Raw genomic sequence first — 15,661 nt, 5'->3', positions numbered from 1 at the left:
ATGTGGGGTTCAGTGTCTTGCTCAAGGACACTTTGACATGTGGAGACGGGAGCCTGTAACCTTCCGAATGGGAGACGACCGCTCTACCATCGGGCCACAGCCGAAATGTGTAAAACATGCTTATTTTCTATTTGAATTTGACAAAACTGGAATAAATCTCTTGATTCAGCATCACGCGACTATCAAAGATCAGGGAGGATTTCAGGTTGTCTTGCAGGCTAACTTTAGCACACCTCACTCAAGTAAAATTTTGACATGTTTTTGAATATCTTCTCCCATTCAACTTTCTACATGGATTTTTCTTCTAGCCTGTTGGTACTTTTTCTTTTTCCAATCTATTTCAACTCAGTGACTTACCATCAACACTAAAGTGAAACATCGAGATTGAAACATTGCTATCTCAACTTGAGATTCTCAAGGCAGGAAAATATCATTTCAATCGGCACAAAGTTAGCATGTATTTCAACTATTGGTACTTCTGGACAAGAACCTTGAGTTTGGCCTTACAGGCAGTGCAACACTCCTGATTACGAGAGTTTATAAGTTTCTGTGTACCTGCTTCTTTTGCAACACTGTGGAAACTTTGATAACTCTGCAACTCTTTATCTCCGTTGGTCTTTTTTTTAATTCCACCTTGAGTCTTTATAAGGTCACGTCCAATGTTTTGTGTCTTGGCTCTTTTTGAAGGATCTTTTCTGGTTTGTTGCGTAGTTTTACTATTTTGCATTTTAATGTAGGTTTGTGTTTTTGTGGTTAGTTGCATTTGTTCACATTGTTTGTTTGCTTGCTGTGTCTAAGACCAGGTTGTTGTTTTTTTGTTTTTTTTTAATGTTTGTCTGATTTAATTTAGTTTTAATGTTGGTGTTGTCACTTATCTTGTGAAGGCCTTTTGGTGAAATATGGATGTTTAGTATTTAACCTGGAGCAAATTCAGAACATTTGTATGTAATCTGTGTACTTTTCTAAGTCTGTTGTTATGTAGCATTTGGATAAATTTGTCCCCCTCTCTAGGTATTTCTATGGTCGCTGACAGCATGGCGTCCAATGACTGCTCCTGATTTCCTCACTCAAAAAGTGCTCATACACATAAATAACTAATATATGTCCAATTGCTTTAAGTCATGCTTGTATAACCTAGGATAGCTTATTTACAGAATTGGTTCGTATTTTATTGCAACAATGTCAATATTTCATATTTGAATAAGACAGTTATACACAAAAAAACACTATTGTTGAAGATTTTTGGGAAGCTAAATTTCATAGAAATAAGATCAATCAAAACTAGATTAAAAGATTGGAAGAAAAAGATACCTTATTTAATTTCTTTTCAACCTAATTACTGTTTCTATGTCTATCATAGCAGTTGTTTTTTTTAATCTTGGGTGAATATCAGGTGTTGCGTCATGGTGTTATTATATCACTTTACATCGAAGCACAGAACACAAATAACACCTCTGTCCAATCTGAAAAACACTTTCAGGCTTTCATATCCTTTCAAGAATTGGCAATCAGTTAAAAAAAATAATAAACACAAAAGAAATAACACAGTGGACACCCCTGTAACCAAGAAACTAAATAGACACACATATGAATTTAGGGTTTATTACTGTAACCATAACAATAAGGTGGATCTCTCTTTATTTTGACCATCAATTCAATCATATTTGTTCTTTTTATCACAGGCAATAGTTATAATAGTGCACTTTTTATATTTAAATTATGATACAGACATTTCTTTTTTTTAAACACCTTATTCTACTGACCCATATGAATGACGAATAGTTTACAATCTTAGCCAGAGTTGGGTCAATGAGAGTGATGGTGATGTGGTGACGTGAAAGATGAAACTGATGACGGTGAGCAATCCTAGTGTGTGCGTGTGCGTGTGCGTGTGTGTGTGTGTGTGTGTGTGTGTGTGTGTGTGTGTGTGTGTGTGTGTGTGTGTGTGTGTGTGTGTAGTGAGGCAAACAACCTTAGGTACAGTTTCTCTTGTGACGACAGCCACACAACATAGATGAGGAGGAGGCAGACAGACGGACGGGTCGAAGGGACGCGGCATTAAAAGCAAGAAATGAAGCGAAATAGCAAGCATTCGATCTATGCATGTGTGTGTGTGTGTGTGTGTGTGTGTGTGTGTGTGTGTGTGTGTGTGTGTGTGTGTGTGTGTGTGTGTGTGTGTGTGTGTGTGTGTGTGTGTGTGTGTGTGTGTGAAACCATGGACCTGTTTGGGTTTGGCTGTCTTTATTTAATTGAATATTACCGGGTCAGTCGAAATGTTCCTGTGTCATCAGCTCAAAATGCGCCTGCAGCCAAGAGTTCAGCTCACTCCTTCACCGTCCACCCGTCCCACACACAGGTTCCAGTTACCAGAGACAAGCATGATTAAAACGTGAGACACAGATGGAGATCAGTGAAGGCGCGGGATGAGAGCAACATGTCAGAACTGCAAGTGAAATCTCTCTTTTAAAACCAACAATAAAAAAAAGAGATGGTGATAAATTAAATTAAATCAGATTTTTGGGGGGTATTTTCGTATTGATAGTTTTTAAAGAAATACATGGCAGGGTTAAATAAATAAATAAATTAGTAAATAAATAAATAAATAAATAAATAAATAAATAAATAAATAAATAAATAAATAAATAGACAGTGGAGAAATATCAAAAAAAAAATTGAAAAAAAATACAGTTAAAAAAAAAAAGTGTAGCACTGTGTTCTCTCTCTGAAAACATTCTGCACTTTTCTTGCATATTGTGCTGCATGGAAGACTGGTGATGAACATCGACGAGTCTGACAGAGTATCGGAGAAACACGTGACTGTCCGAGCTGCTACGTCTGCTTGCAGGATGGCGTGACTCTCGGCGGCGAGCGTGGGAGTGCAGTGATGGACTACTTGGCTTGTTGGTGAACACTGAAATCCGGAGCGAAGGGTTAAGAGACTTTTGCTCGCTTCCCATTTTGAAGTCCCGTTCAACAAGGAACTGACGCCGTGAGCCTTTTAACCGTTCTGACAATGTCCACTGATGAGTCTGTCTTTTGAGTGTTTGTTTTGACTTCGTTATAGGTCAGTAGGTGAACATGATGGCAACGGGAGACAAGCTCGACGAGAAAAAGTGGGTTTTCTGTTTGATCCACAGGTCAGGAACGCTCTTCTCATTCAATCTGGGCACAAACAGCTGATGAGGTTCATGGAGCTCTTCACGCATAGTGTTTTTTGTTTTTGTTTTTTTCTTCATATTTCTGTCAAAATAAGAAAAAAAAAAAAAAAACACCTTTCTTCAGAGCAACAAGGGTCCAACGCATAAAAACCATCTTAGATGCATTGTTTCACATTGTCTCTGAGTTCAAAACGAAAAACAAAATAATCCAAACATTTAACTTGAAATGAACGACGGGTCAGCTTCTCCTGTCCAGCAGCACAAAGTGTTTCAGCTGCTGCCTTTACTGCCACCACTGTGCTACTGACCTCCTCGAAAGAAACACACAATCACAAATTAAAAACTAAATAAAAAAATATCTTTTTTTTTTTCACATTCACTTACGTAGCTTACTTTGTTGGTTTTCTTTACCTCAGGAGAAGACACTGCTGGAATTCCAGGAGGATAAAATCAGGACCTTTCAGCAGGCTGCTAACTCTTTAGGGTTCCTCTGCTGAGATGCATTGGTATTTATTTCATTATGGATCGGTCATTGCGTGTTGCTTGAGGGTGATATGAACGCACTGGTTTAATTTAAAGAGAAATCTTGAGGAATATCACAAGACCGTTTCTTCTTTTTGGTGTCAAATACTGTATTACAATGATATGATAGACTAGCCTAACTGATCATGTCGGCATCCTTTAGCAGGCTGATTTTCTAACTGGCATGCACATTAGCACTTCAAAATTCCTAGTTTGATCTGTGAAGCTGTATCTATGTAGGATGCCAGACTGCTCATTCACATGACTTTTTTTTTTTTTTTCTCTTTAAAGGGTGGTTACTTAACACTTCTTTCTCATTTAAGGGTAAGAATCCCAAAGGTCCCCAAAAAATTAGGAGAATGTTAAGTTGGGGGGGAAAAAAAACAACGAAAAAAAACCTGCATGATGGGAGAAAAGGTTCAATCCTTGCTATGTTCAAGCACCTCAGTTAACGTAGTCAAGGAACAATAGGAGTAGCTCATGGCCTGCAGGGATACTTGGAGATGAAGTTATGCTGTCTTCTTTCTGGCGTGTTTCAGGCATCCTGCTGCATGGCCTCGCTTTCTATCCTACGGTTGGGATTGGGTTCCATTGGAGGAGAGCAGTCGGGTTCTCTCTTTCGCTGAGCCTCTGCGCTGCAGAACTCCCCCGCTGCCTCCTATGCCTCCGCCATCTGCTCGGTCGCCCCACTCACACCTGTCACCCCCACCCTCGGAGCGCCTCGAGTTTTGGCGGGTGGGTGTCCCGTGGGGTCGTCCGTTCTTCTCGTCTGGGAAGGGATCTGTTGAAGAAACGGGCCAAGTCACTGTCGAGGTATACGCGCTACTGTCACAACTGACTCATCCACATGTGATTTTATTCTTAGTATTCTTTCAGATTTAATCTGTATGAGATTACACTAGCTTGCCTTCAATGACATTGATGAAAAAAATATTAATAACCAGGTAAACACACAACAATCTAAATGTCTCTGAATAAACTACTGACAATAGGTTAGTGAAATTCGGGATTTGGGTGAAATTTCAACTTGAACCTAAAATGCACTGCAACTTTTACAGGTGAACTTAATGTGACCTTCTCTCAATGTGCGATCTGCACTTTCTCCAGGCATGAATCCCAAAGAAAACCTCTGGGACAAGCTCAGTCGTCTGGTAACTCTGTGTCCAGAACCTCAATGACCTCAAAAAAGTGATGCCATCCCTCAGCAGACAATAAGACCACTTGTGAACAGCAGGCGACGTCGCTGTCAAACTGTAGTGGAGGCTCAAGGTCACATGACAACTTACGGCGGAATCTCCATTTTTTGTTGTTGTGGTACGCTGTTGTTGACTTGTTTCAGTAAATTGTTTGAGAAGAAGAAATCACAACTGCATGCTCCAACTTAAATGGTCTACATTCATGATATAATATCTCTGTAACGTGAACTTTTTACATTTTCAACAAATTTCACCCGAAAGCCAGAAACCCCAAACTTTTTGTGAGTAGTATATATCTACACAGTCATTTGTTCTAATGTTAAAATCCGATCTCTTGTGAAGAGTGGTGTGTTGAGGCAGCCTTACCAGATAGGGCTTGCACCAATGGCTGATCATGGGAGCTGAGAAGTTGAGCTTGAATTGTTTCCACCACTCGTCTGAACCTGCGACTCGGACCTGGAGATGTGGCACAGCACACACACACACACACACACACACACACACACACACACACACACACACACACACACACACACACACACACACACACACACACACACACACACACACACACACACACACACACACACACACACACACACTCACAGTTCAAGGGGCGTGTACAAGAAGCAATGGATCGATCCCTCATCCAGAACTATTTGCAACGTATAACTAGAATAATGTGAAGTATAGTTTCACGGTGGCCATGACTGTTGCAACTGAGTTGTATAACTCCACATGTGAGCGAATGATCAGTTACATGAATCATTTTTAGACATTTTAGACATAAGAACTGTTTCTGAAATGTAAATATCTGACATATTAAAAAATGAAGTTCACAATGCAGAAGGGCTTCACCTTCACCACACTTGCCTGATATGAGAGTGAATGTCACGCTGTAGATTCCTGTCTCCCTCCTCCCCTCCCTCTCCGTCCTCTCCCTGTCCCGTTCCCTCTCGCCCTCGGAAAAGGCAATGTCCACCTGAAACTTGACGGGCTTCTGGAAGACGGAGGGGCCGCCGGAGGACTTGTACTCGGCCCGGAAGCTGGTCTGGGAGAGGACGCTGTGACTGAGAGACGGGATCTGTGTGGTGGGAAGACAGAGAAGAAGCAGAGAGACCGACAGACTTACGAGGCAGGAGAGGTATGGGGACCAACGTGAGTATAGGAAGACAAAGGGTGAGGGTGAAGAGAGGAAGAGAGACAGAGTGAGCCATTGGTGAAAGCAAAAGTGATCCTTCTAGGTGACGTGCGTGAACAAAGTCAAATGAAGATTAAACCCAGAAAAACTGAAATAATGAAAGAAATGAAGTGCGGTACAGTGCGAGAGTGAGTTGCTTATAGCTGTGATAGTGAGAGACATGCTTTCTGCGAACCAGCTGTGAAGGAGACATGAGAGACAGACCACGTGAGATATACTCACAGACAGAAAAGCGTGGACAATGTCAGCTTTGACAGAACTCAGGGGTTTGTCTCTGATCACCACAAAGATCTGCTCCTCTTTCTCCAAGCCGATGAAGTTCCCAAACCATGACTTTTTAGCCAACCTAGTTGTAGGACAAAATGTTTATTCAGGGTACACCAGTTACAGAGAGCCACTTTATTCCAAAACTAATAAAACACTGTTCGAGAAACTCATTCATCTCAATGTGTGTGACTTACTCAGGGCTGGATTCTGGTGTTAGACTGGACATATCTTCTGATGTAGGAACTAAGGGAGACAAATCACTGTTAAAATGTATGTTTGTGAGCAATAATAGTTAAGTTATTTTCAAAGAATAAATGAGAATGTCACAAGTGTGGCTTTTGTGATCCAAGAAGAAAATCTGCTCTAAAAGTGTTAGTAGACACCTTTTGATGATGTTCACCAGTTGCACCGAAGCAGTGGAAACGTGGCATAATCCCAACACACACGTAACGACTGTGTAAACGCACCTTGCAATTTACGACGGTGGAAACGCGGTGAGCCCAGCAGGTTGTTCTTAAAAGAATTGAGTCGAGTCCTCCAGTGGGCAGAGCTGCTGGCTGCCATGCCGCTTCCCCCTCCTGGGCTGGAGGGCGGGGTCAGCGACAGCGAGCCCACCCCTCCCCCTCCCTCCGCCCGAGATGAGGACGAGGACGAGGAAGAGGAGGGCGGGGTAGAGGAGGGATGGTGAGGGTGGTGGACAGGGGTGCCCAAGGGTGTGGGCAACGGAGAGCCCTGGGGAGTGACCTGCGGCACAGAGTGGGCAGAGTTTGGGTAGAAGCTCTTAGTCACTGACTTTAGGACAGAGGACGAAGGAAAGAAGAAACGGGGGATGGGTGACAGGAGCGGGGAAGGGGAGGGCGAGCGAGAGGATGGGTTGTGCAGAGGCAGGGATTTGATGGGCTGCAGATGGGGTCGGTCGGCGGGTCCCTTGGTGGGCAGGGTCTGGGTCTTTGGGTTAGGGGGAGCTTTGGGCTTGTCATGAGCCCGTGTTGAGCGAGGAGTGGTGGCGCTTCCCTGTTTGGACTCCTTTGTGAGGGGGGAAGCGGTGGCGGAGGTGACGTCTGATTGGCTGAAAGTGAAGACGGGGCTCTGATAGGACTGGAGTGGGAGGGGGGGGGGGGCAGGTTTGTGGGGAGGGGGGGGGGGGGGGGGTATGGAAAACAAGAAAGAGAAGGGATGGAAAATGGAGAAAGGATGGAAATGAATATCATGCTAAATGACAGAAGAGTGCAACTTGTGAATTGTGAAAGTGTTGAATGCAATTCCACTATTCAAACCTCGTCTGATGGGCCCTTTGAGCCTTTTATAAAAGCTCTTTATTTCTTATGCAAGTAAAGAATTTGTGACAGTTGTGGTGGTGACAATGTTAAGAATGCGGTGACAGACAATAGAGGCAGTGAAGGTGTAACAGTACAGAAACTGCTGCCAATTGAGGCCTAATTATTTAACCTTTCAAGGGCCATTTCGAAAACATGCCTAAGCTCTATGATCTAATCTATAGTCTATTTAGCTGGATTATAGAAAGAGAAGGGACATGAAGACACAAGGAATATGAACACTAGTTGTGTGAAAGATTTCAGTTGACAGCTTTGCTGTTGCGATGTGTCAAAACGACAGAGGAAATTGGTAAATGGATATTTTTTGGGGGGCCTGAGTAAAGTGACAGTAAAATTCTACAGCAGGGATAGGCGACATGAAACAACAAATGCAACAGAGATCACAGAATATTGATATTTTCATAATGGAAAGAAACACTACGGCATAAAGATTTGAAACGCTCGTAACAACCGAAGAAAGCAAAATGATGAAAATAAGAACTGTTGGACATTTTTATATATATTTACACTGGCTGTTTGAATCCGGTTGAAAAAAAGAAAAAGAGCAGCATCAGTATGTACAGTCGCTTAAAACTGGCTAACAGACCCCTTACCCTGGGGCTGCTGAGTGGGCTGGAGGAGAGACCAGTTGATGCTCCGCTTACTGAGCGAGACCTGACAAAAGACACCAAAGGTTAAACTTCAGAAAGTGAAACCAACAAGAATCTGTGTATTACTGTGTTCTCTATATGCAGTGTTTAGACTGTATGTGTACCGTATATATGTGCACGGAAAACACACCGTACCTCTGGCTGTGTGCAGCCGTGTCCAGGGCCCTTCGAGGCGGAGTAGGAGACCCCTGTTCAGTAACGCTCAGTACCTCCAGACTTTTCCTCTCAGGGCGGCAGCGGCCGTGACGCGTCAGCATCGGAGAGTCAACACGCTTTCGAGGAGGATCTGCAGGGATTTTAGCAGCTTAAAAAGATTTCACCATGCATTAATACAATGAAAATGAAAAAAGAAAGAAAGGAGTCATGTTTAAATACTCACTTCAATGTGTTTGCATGATGTGATTTTTTATCAGATAATTGGATTACTTACGGTCCACGTAACTGCAGAGAGTGTAATTACATCATTTCTCATAATGCTAACATTCAGAATAAACCTTGCTGCATTACATTTTTATGTTTGACACAGGGCACCAGTAGTTAGTATAAGCGATCTTTACTATGCATTTATTTTCTGCAGCACTTTGCAGAGAAAAGGGGGAAAAAAAAGATCATGATGACAGCAGTTTTTCCACAGGCCTTTCACTCATTGCACCATCTGTGACTGTGATAAACTTAGCTTCATTTGCACAGTCAGAATGGCTGCCCTCTCCCAGTTCCCTCTTGCAGATGTCCAGTCAAGTCTCTTACGGGTGTTGTAAAAGAAAATAACATAATTTGTGGAAAGCATACTAAAATTGAATATTTCTTAGAATTAAGGATTTAACAAAATCATTTTAAGCATCTAAGTCAAGCCAGAAACTCTGTCTTAATCGCTTTTCACTTAATACTAATACTCATCAGCGTATGGTATTTGAAGTGAACGATTGGGATGTTTAAAGCATACTGTTTGAAATGTTATGGCACCAGGACTCACTGACTGGTCCATCTGCTTCTTAGAAAATTAGGTTGAGTAAAATCAGGTTCCTTCCTTGAGCGGATCCCTCCTGCCCCCTAATGACTGACCTACGTCATTGCGTGGAGGCAAATCCTCATCCTCATAGCTGGGGTAGCGCTCCTTCCTGTCCAGCAACAGATAATAGATCATCTTCTCCTGGTTTTCTCTGGAAGGCAGTAAATAAGAAAAAAAGTCATTGAATTATTTAAGGTTTGTTTGAAAAGAATCAAATCAGCACAAGCCAGGGCTATATTCCTGAATATGGGGCTCAATGTAGTGGTTGAAAGTGAAAACGTACAAACTCAAGGATGTTTTTGTTTTTTATAAGGCCGTCAATTTTTAACTAAAATGAAAAAAGTCATTAAACACCATGATGTGCCATTTATGCGTCATAAAATGTGTGGTGAAAAGTCTAAAACCAAAACTTGTATATATCATAATGTATACTTTCAACATGTTTCTAAATGGAAGATACCTTTGTAAAAGGACATAAAATGTTGTTGACACATCTCATACACATTTAAGTACGACTGGCCACAATGCAATGTTTTTTTTCAGACACGGGGTTGTAGAAAAAGCCTGAAACATGACTTTCGAAGGCAAAGCGTGAACATACATTAGTAATTATGCTGATTTAAGAAGTTGAGAGTGTCATACAACATATTTTCATGATTTACACAAAATCAGATATGTTTGCAGTTCAGTTATCATTGGAGAAAACAGCAAGATAATGAGAAGTTATTAAATATGATCACTTTTCCGATGTTAAAAATCTGTACAGACATACGTATGTACATGATTTCTAGATCTATATGTTGACAGATGTTTAATATATTGAGTGTAGCAAAACCAGCTGCATGTAACTGTCAGCTATACGCACATCCTCTCATGCTAAATTCCATTCGACTGTATATTCCTTCAGTGGCTCCTCTGAATTCAGACTGAATACAGCATTACGCATATTTTCACAGTACAAAACTTATTCACATTTTTTTTTTTAATTTTTGTTTATTTTTTCAGGGACCATTTACAAAGACATTCATCTTGAGGAAAAGATGCTGCGTACCAGATTTTAGCCGTAGCTCATTTCCATCTGCAACACTCTACAATGTGTAGCACTCTTAATAACAACTCTTTGTAAAAAAATTCAAATTGTTTTCCTTTTATTATTCATACAAATTTATAGTCGTCATTTTCATTGAAGCCGTCTGCATTACTGTGTCGATATCTGCTAGAATGTCCAGATGTGAAAGCCTCACTTAACTGTCATTTTCTATTTACAATTTGCGATCTTTAAACCTGCAGTGTGGCGAGATTGGTTGACTCAAGGCGGGCGTTTCACGTGAGAATAAACTATTTCCTCTCTTAACGTCCAGACAGCACTCAATCTGTCTATCCACAATACTCAGGGTCAATAATAATAATGAGACGTTCAAAGACATTAAGTATATGACTGAGTAACCAGAGTAAAAGTAAATCTTGAGCACGATCCAATACTCCAACACTTTCTTTGTGCAATTTGGATTGTCAATAATTAAGAAGTGCTTTATTTATTACTACAGTCATCGTGATTTAAATTTTTTTTAAAAATCAACGTCTTTCGCTGCATGACGTTCACATTTCAAATGTACTCACTCTTCACACTGCAAATCACGCGTGAGTTTGACTCGGTCTCTGAAACACCCCAGCGAGTACATGCTGTCCAGCACATCTGGGTCCAGCTCAGTCAGGGACAAGATTCGACTCACGCACACTCTCCTGGGAGGAGGCTGCTCAGGGCACGGCTCATTACGACCACCCCTAGGAGCCGCACAAGGAAATGTACAGGAAAGACACAGATGTAACATGCAGGGGTAAATATGATGCAACATCAGTATAAGAACTCCAGTATGAAAAAAAATAAAATAAAACAAAGGTATACTCACAGATACCAGGCATGTTTCTGGATGGCCTCTAACTGTAAAGGGTGACAGGGCAGATGGGACCATTAGCTCCGACAGTCTGTTAACAGCCAGATGGCCACAGAGCTGTGCAGTGTAAATACTTTACACCACTTTTTTTTTATTTTTACATTTGCAAAACTCATGAGTACTCAATACTGTCAGTCAAACTGTCTGCATATTTTAAAAAAAAGAAAAGCTTCTGAAACACTAGGTGTTATGTTGAGGTGAACAGTCTCAAATATGTCACGTCAACAATACTCCAAATGCGAGTTTTTCTCACAGCACATTTCAATGTAAAAGCCATGAAATTCTGGCACCTGAAACACATGCGATGTAAACTTCTTCAATGCACATGTGCTAAGCAGACATGAGCAAATGACGACCAGCAGGTCACAGAAAGCCCACGAGTTAATATCCCAGAAATGTATAAATTATCGGTTATTCCTTTTCTTTTAGGCAGCTCCAGTGATTTTTATAAGTCCTTGATGATGTGCTTGGTTACAAATTGACCAAAGCAGCCCTTACATGGTTTAAAGCAAAGGCAAGGGGTCTAATAGGGCGATTCTGCTCCATCACATGTCAAGAACAATGACTGGAAGGCCGTCCAGGATGATTTTAATGTAGGCATAGGTCTGACTCAAATATTTTAGGATGCTGTCAGCATAACAGTGTGAGCAGTCTCGTACCGTGAGCCTCTTTTCTGGGTTGACCTCGATCATGCCCTTGAGCAGGGACTGGCAGTCCGGCGGGATGAAGTGGGGCATGTGGAACACTCCACTCTTTACCTTTTCCAGGAGCTGGCGTAAATTGTCATGGTCAAAAGGCAGGGCACCCTGCGGGGGTGGAGGGAAAGGAGAGAACACACAGATGGGACGAAGCAGAGCAAACCTGGGAGGTAAGCTTTGCGAGCACTAAAACAAAAACAACAATAACTTTATGAAGCGACCAGACTGCCCGGGGAAAACACGAATGTAAGACTTACCACCAGTAGGGCAAACAGGATGACCCCGCAACTCCACACATCTGCTCTTCGCCCATCATATTTCTCACCCTGCCAAAGACAAATTCCTATGAATTCATTCACCACCGATGTTTGGGATGCACATGTGACTCTCACTAACTGGAAACACTCATTGAGAAAGTTTCAGATGGTTTACCGTTCATCCAAGACTGTATACTGACAGTATCTATGTCAAAACAAATGCTTTAATCTGTCTTAATCCAGCACTTAGTCAATCTCAGTCCAAATCACAGTGAAACCATATTTTCATTGATAGGACTGGATAATCTTTTGAGTGCCCTAAAGATTCACTCCTAAGCTCAAATAAAACCAACACAAATGCCAGATTCTACATCCAGAATGAATTTCTTTAATTATATTTTTAGGGTTCTGAAAAAAGTTATAGTTTCTCTCCTGCGCCATAAGAAAATTATTAGTACAAATGATAATAGTTATGAGCAGGGCGCCTACCCGTATGACTTCAGGGCAAGCATAATGTGGTGATCTAAAATAAAAATAGAAAAGTGTTTCAGGAAATTACCATACAACAAAGTTACAGTAGCACAGTTATAACAAAACATAACATTTATCACTCCGTATTAAACTTCTATATCTACTAGTAGATCATAAAATGTATAGATTTAAACAGCAAGTGGTTGTAATATATACAAAATGATTTGGTGTTAGGCTTGCACACATTATTTCAAGCGTCACACACAGTTGGTACTCACCCGCAGCTGGTTTCTAACAGACTGTCTCCCACCTGCAGGGAGGCCATTCCAAAGTCAGCGATACGGATGTTGTTCTTTTCATCCAGGAGCAAGTTTTCAGGCTTCAAGTCTCTGTGACTGCAAAAAAACAAAAAACAAATACAACGTTAGTTTGACTGGCTCTGCAGAATGAACACACATTTTGTTTGTCCCTCAAACTGCTGTTCAGTTATCATTATTCAGAGAGTGCTCGATAAGTCTGCCAAGGTATCCAGACTGTCATTTCACATGTGACCCCGTGAAGTACTGTGGTGTGGAAAAACTTACCAAATGGAATGACTGTGGCAGAAATCCAAAGCAGAGATGATCTGCCTGAAAAACTTCCTGGCCTCTTTTGGGGTGAGCCGGCCCTTCTTCACCAGGTAGTCGAACAGCTCCCCCCCGGACACGTGCTCCAACACCAGGTACCTGTCACCAACCGGACAAACATGATGAGGACGCTCTAAATTTCAAGGATTTTTAAGAGCAGAATTAAGAATGATTTTCTGACAGCATTAAAAGTATTCCTCCCCAGGACAGATCAAAAAAAATTTATATTGGTATAAGAAAGTGCATAAACAAGGACAGACTGTTAAACTGTTACAGCTCCGCGAGTATTATTTAGTCATTGCAAGTTGAAAGACCAGTCAGTTGCAATAAAGCATATAGACAGCATGAGAACAGAGGGCAAGGCTCCCCTTGAATGCAGAAGCAACTCACAGGTATTTGTTATTCTCGTAAACATCATGCAGCTTCAACACATGCGGATGCTCGATCAGTTTCAGAATGGCAATCTCCCTCTCAACCTGGCCGGAGAGAAGTTGATTTAAAAGAGACAGAAAAAGATCAGGGTACTAAATTAGAGTGTTTGTTTTCAAAGCACGTGAACACAGCTGAATGATTAAAGAAGATTAAATATAGAGGATAGGACGTTGTATGTGTATAGCTGCACAACGCATCATAAACAGAATTAGCGTCATTATCGTCACAGTGAGCAACCTCGTCAGCGTCATACCGTACCTTCATCAGCACTGACTCAGACAGCTTCTCTCTGTTGACTATTTTGATCGCTACCTTCTGACCCGTAATGCAATGGACCCCCAGTTTGACAAGCCCTGACAGATGGAGGGGGGGAAAAAGACAACAGACAGGCATGGATGACAAATCCAAATGAGCCATCATCTACTGTTTTTGTTTTTTTTTATCTCTACGCACTGTGTTTCCCACAAGATATTAAAGGCTGAGGTGGGTGGACCTTGCCCATTAATCCAAGATAGTCCACAAGAAAAACAAGTATGTTTTGAAGTTAACCCCATTGGGCACTCACTAAAGTACTTGAAAGTAGAACAATTTAAAGCTAGGGATATTTCACAAAAGCAACAAAAACACCAATATCTACCAAGTATAGATCTTAAAATCTGTGTGAAAGAAGGTAGATCACACTAAAACTGCATATATCTAATGATTAATAGCTTAACAAAAGAGCTATAACTTTCTGTGGATTTCTGTAAAAGGATTTAAAATCGTATTGACACATCTTATACACTGCTCAGTACTACTGTCCTTCAATATACTCTGTTATATGCAATAAAGATTGCTAAACATGTCCATATTGTGTGTATTGTCACTTGTTTATTGGTGCTGCGATTAAATAAGGTGTCACAATCTTTATTTTATATTTTATCAGGTCAATCAGGTGACACTGTGTAATAATGTGGACTGAGAGATGATAATCCAAAGCAAAGATTCAACACAAATCACTGTCTATATATGAAAGGCTTAAAGCACCAGTCATTACTTATAAAAATTCCACCTATTTCACTCATGCTGCTGTATCTTCTGTGATTGACATTAACTCATCAATGTTATTGTGGAAGAAACAGAAAGAAATAATAACGTTAATCAATACGATCACTCGCCAAACAAATGTTTAGCTGACTTAACTGATGCAACAAAGATTATGTTATTACAAGAAATGTAAAGATCCTTACGACAAATCGAGAGGAGAACAGAAAGCCAGTGACTGATCAGAGAGAAACGACTTAATGTTGGATGTACTCACCTGTCTGCCCCTTTCCCAGAGTCTTTTCCAGTCGGTAGGGCCCAACATATTGAGCTGACTGACTCAGAGACAGTTCCTTACTCATACTGCTCTCACTGGAGGCTAATACACAATTATTACTACGACTACACGGTTGATTATTGCAAGTACTGTGATATTGTACAGCTTATACAGATGTTGATGTGGGATACAAGAGGATGCGGGACTGAGAAGGACTGCCTTGTTGCCACCCCTGAAGTTACTTGTGACAGGTCACACTGTTGCTGATCTACAACACCTGGGTGACAGATGACGATCTATATATTGTTTGTTATGTGAAGCACAATAAACATGATTATTTTTATTTTTTTAACAGAACAGCTTGCTATTATTTGTAGATTCAACCAGAGAGACTGAGATGACAGTGAGCTGCTCGGCTGTGTTAGATATCGACCTCTACCCTACAGATAAACATGACAATGACATTTTATTTTCCTCCTATGTACATTAGCTTATTTGTATAACTTGCACTTTAACTACATATGACGGTTAACAGGGAAAAAAATAACCGCGATAGAGAGCGTCAAGACGAGCGAGGGGTTT

The 15,661-nt window shown here is 41.1% G+C and overlaps 1 protein-coding gene across 1 annotated transcript; it reads right to left on the bottom strand.

Moving 5' to 3' along the window:
• Positions 1-3,529: 3,529 nt before the first annotated feature.
• Positions 3,530-15,164, bottom strand: brsk1a (BR serine/threonine kinase 1a; the record flags this gene model as incomplete). The annotated part of the gene is made up of 19 exons (XM_080482652.1): positions 3,530-4,461; positions 5,243-5,332; positions 5,750-5,960; positions 6,300-6,423; positions 6,539-6,587; positions 6,812-7,088; positions 8,275-8,335; positions 8,467-8,617; positions 9,394-9,491; positions 10,961-11,125; positions 11,251-11,282; positions 11,955-12,101; positions 12,251-12,319; positions 12,740-12,773; positions 13,000-13,116; positions 13,306-13,446; positions 13,738-13,823; positions 14,038-14,132; positions 15,080-15,164. The coding sequence occupies 19 exons, from the start codon at positions 15,162-15,164 to the stop codon at positions 4,250-4,252; spliced, it is 2,244 nt and encodes a 747-aa protein (XP_080338778.1). The 3' UTR covers positions 3,530-4,249.
• Between the last annotated feature and the right edge of the window lie 497 nt (positions 15,165-15,661).

This window comes from Lipophrys pholis, assembly GCF_963383615.2.
Source record: "Lipophrys pholis genome assembly, chromosome: 1".
NCBI classification, from domain to species: domain Eukaryota; kingdom Metazoa; phylum Chordata; class Actinopteri; order Blenniiformes; family Blenniidae; genus Lipophrys; species Lipophrys pholis.
This window is presented reverse-complemented; position numbering and strand designations above follow the sequence as displayed.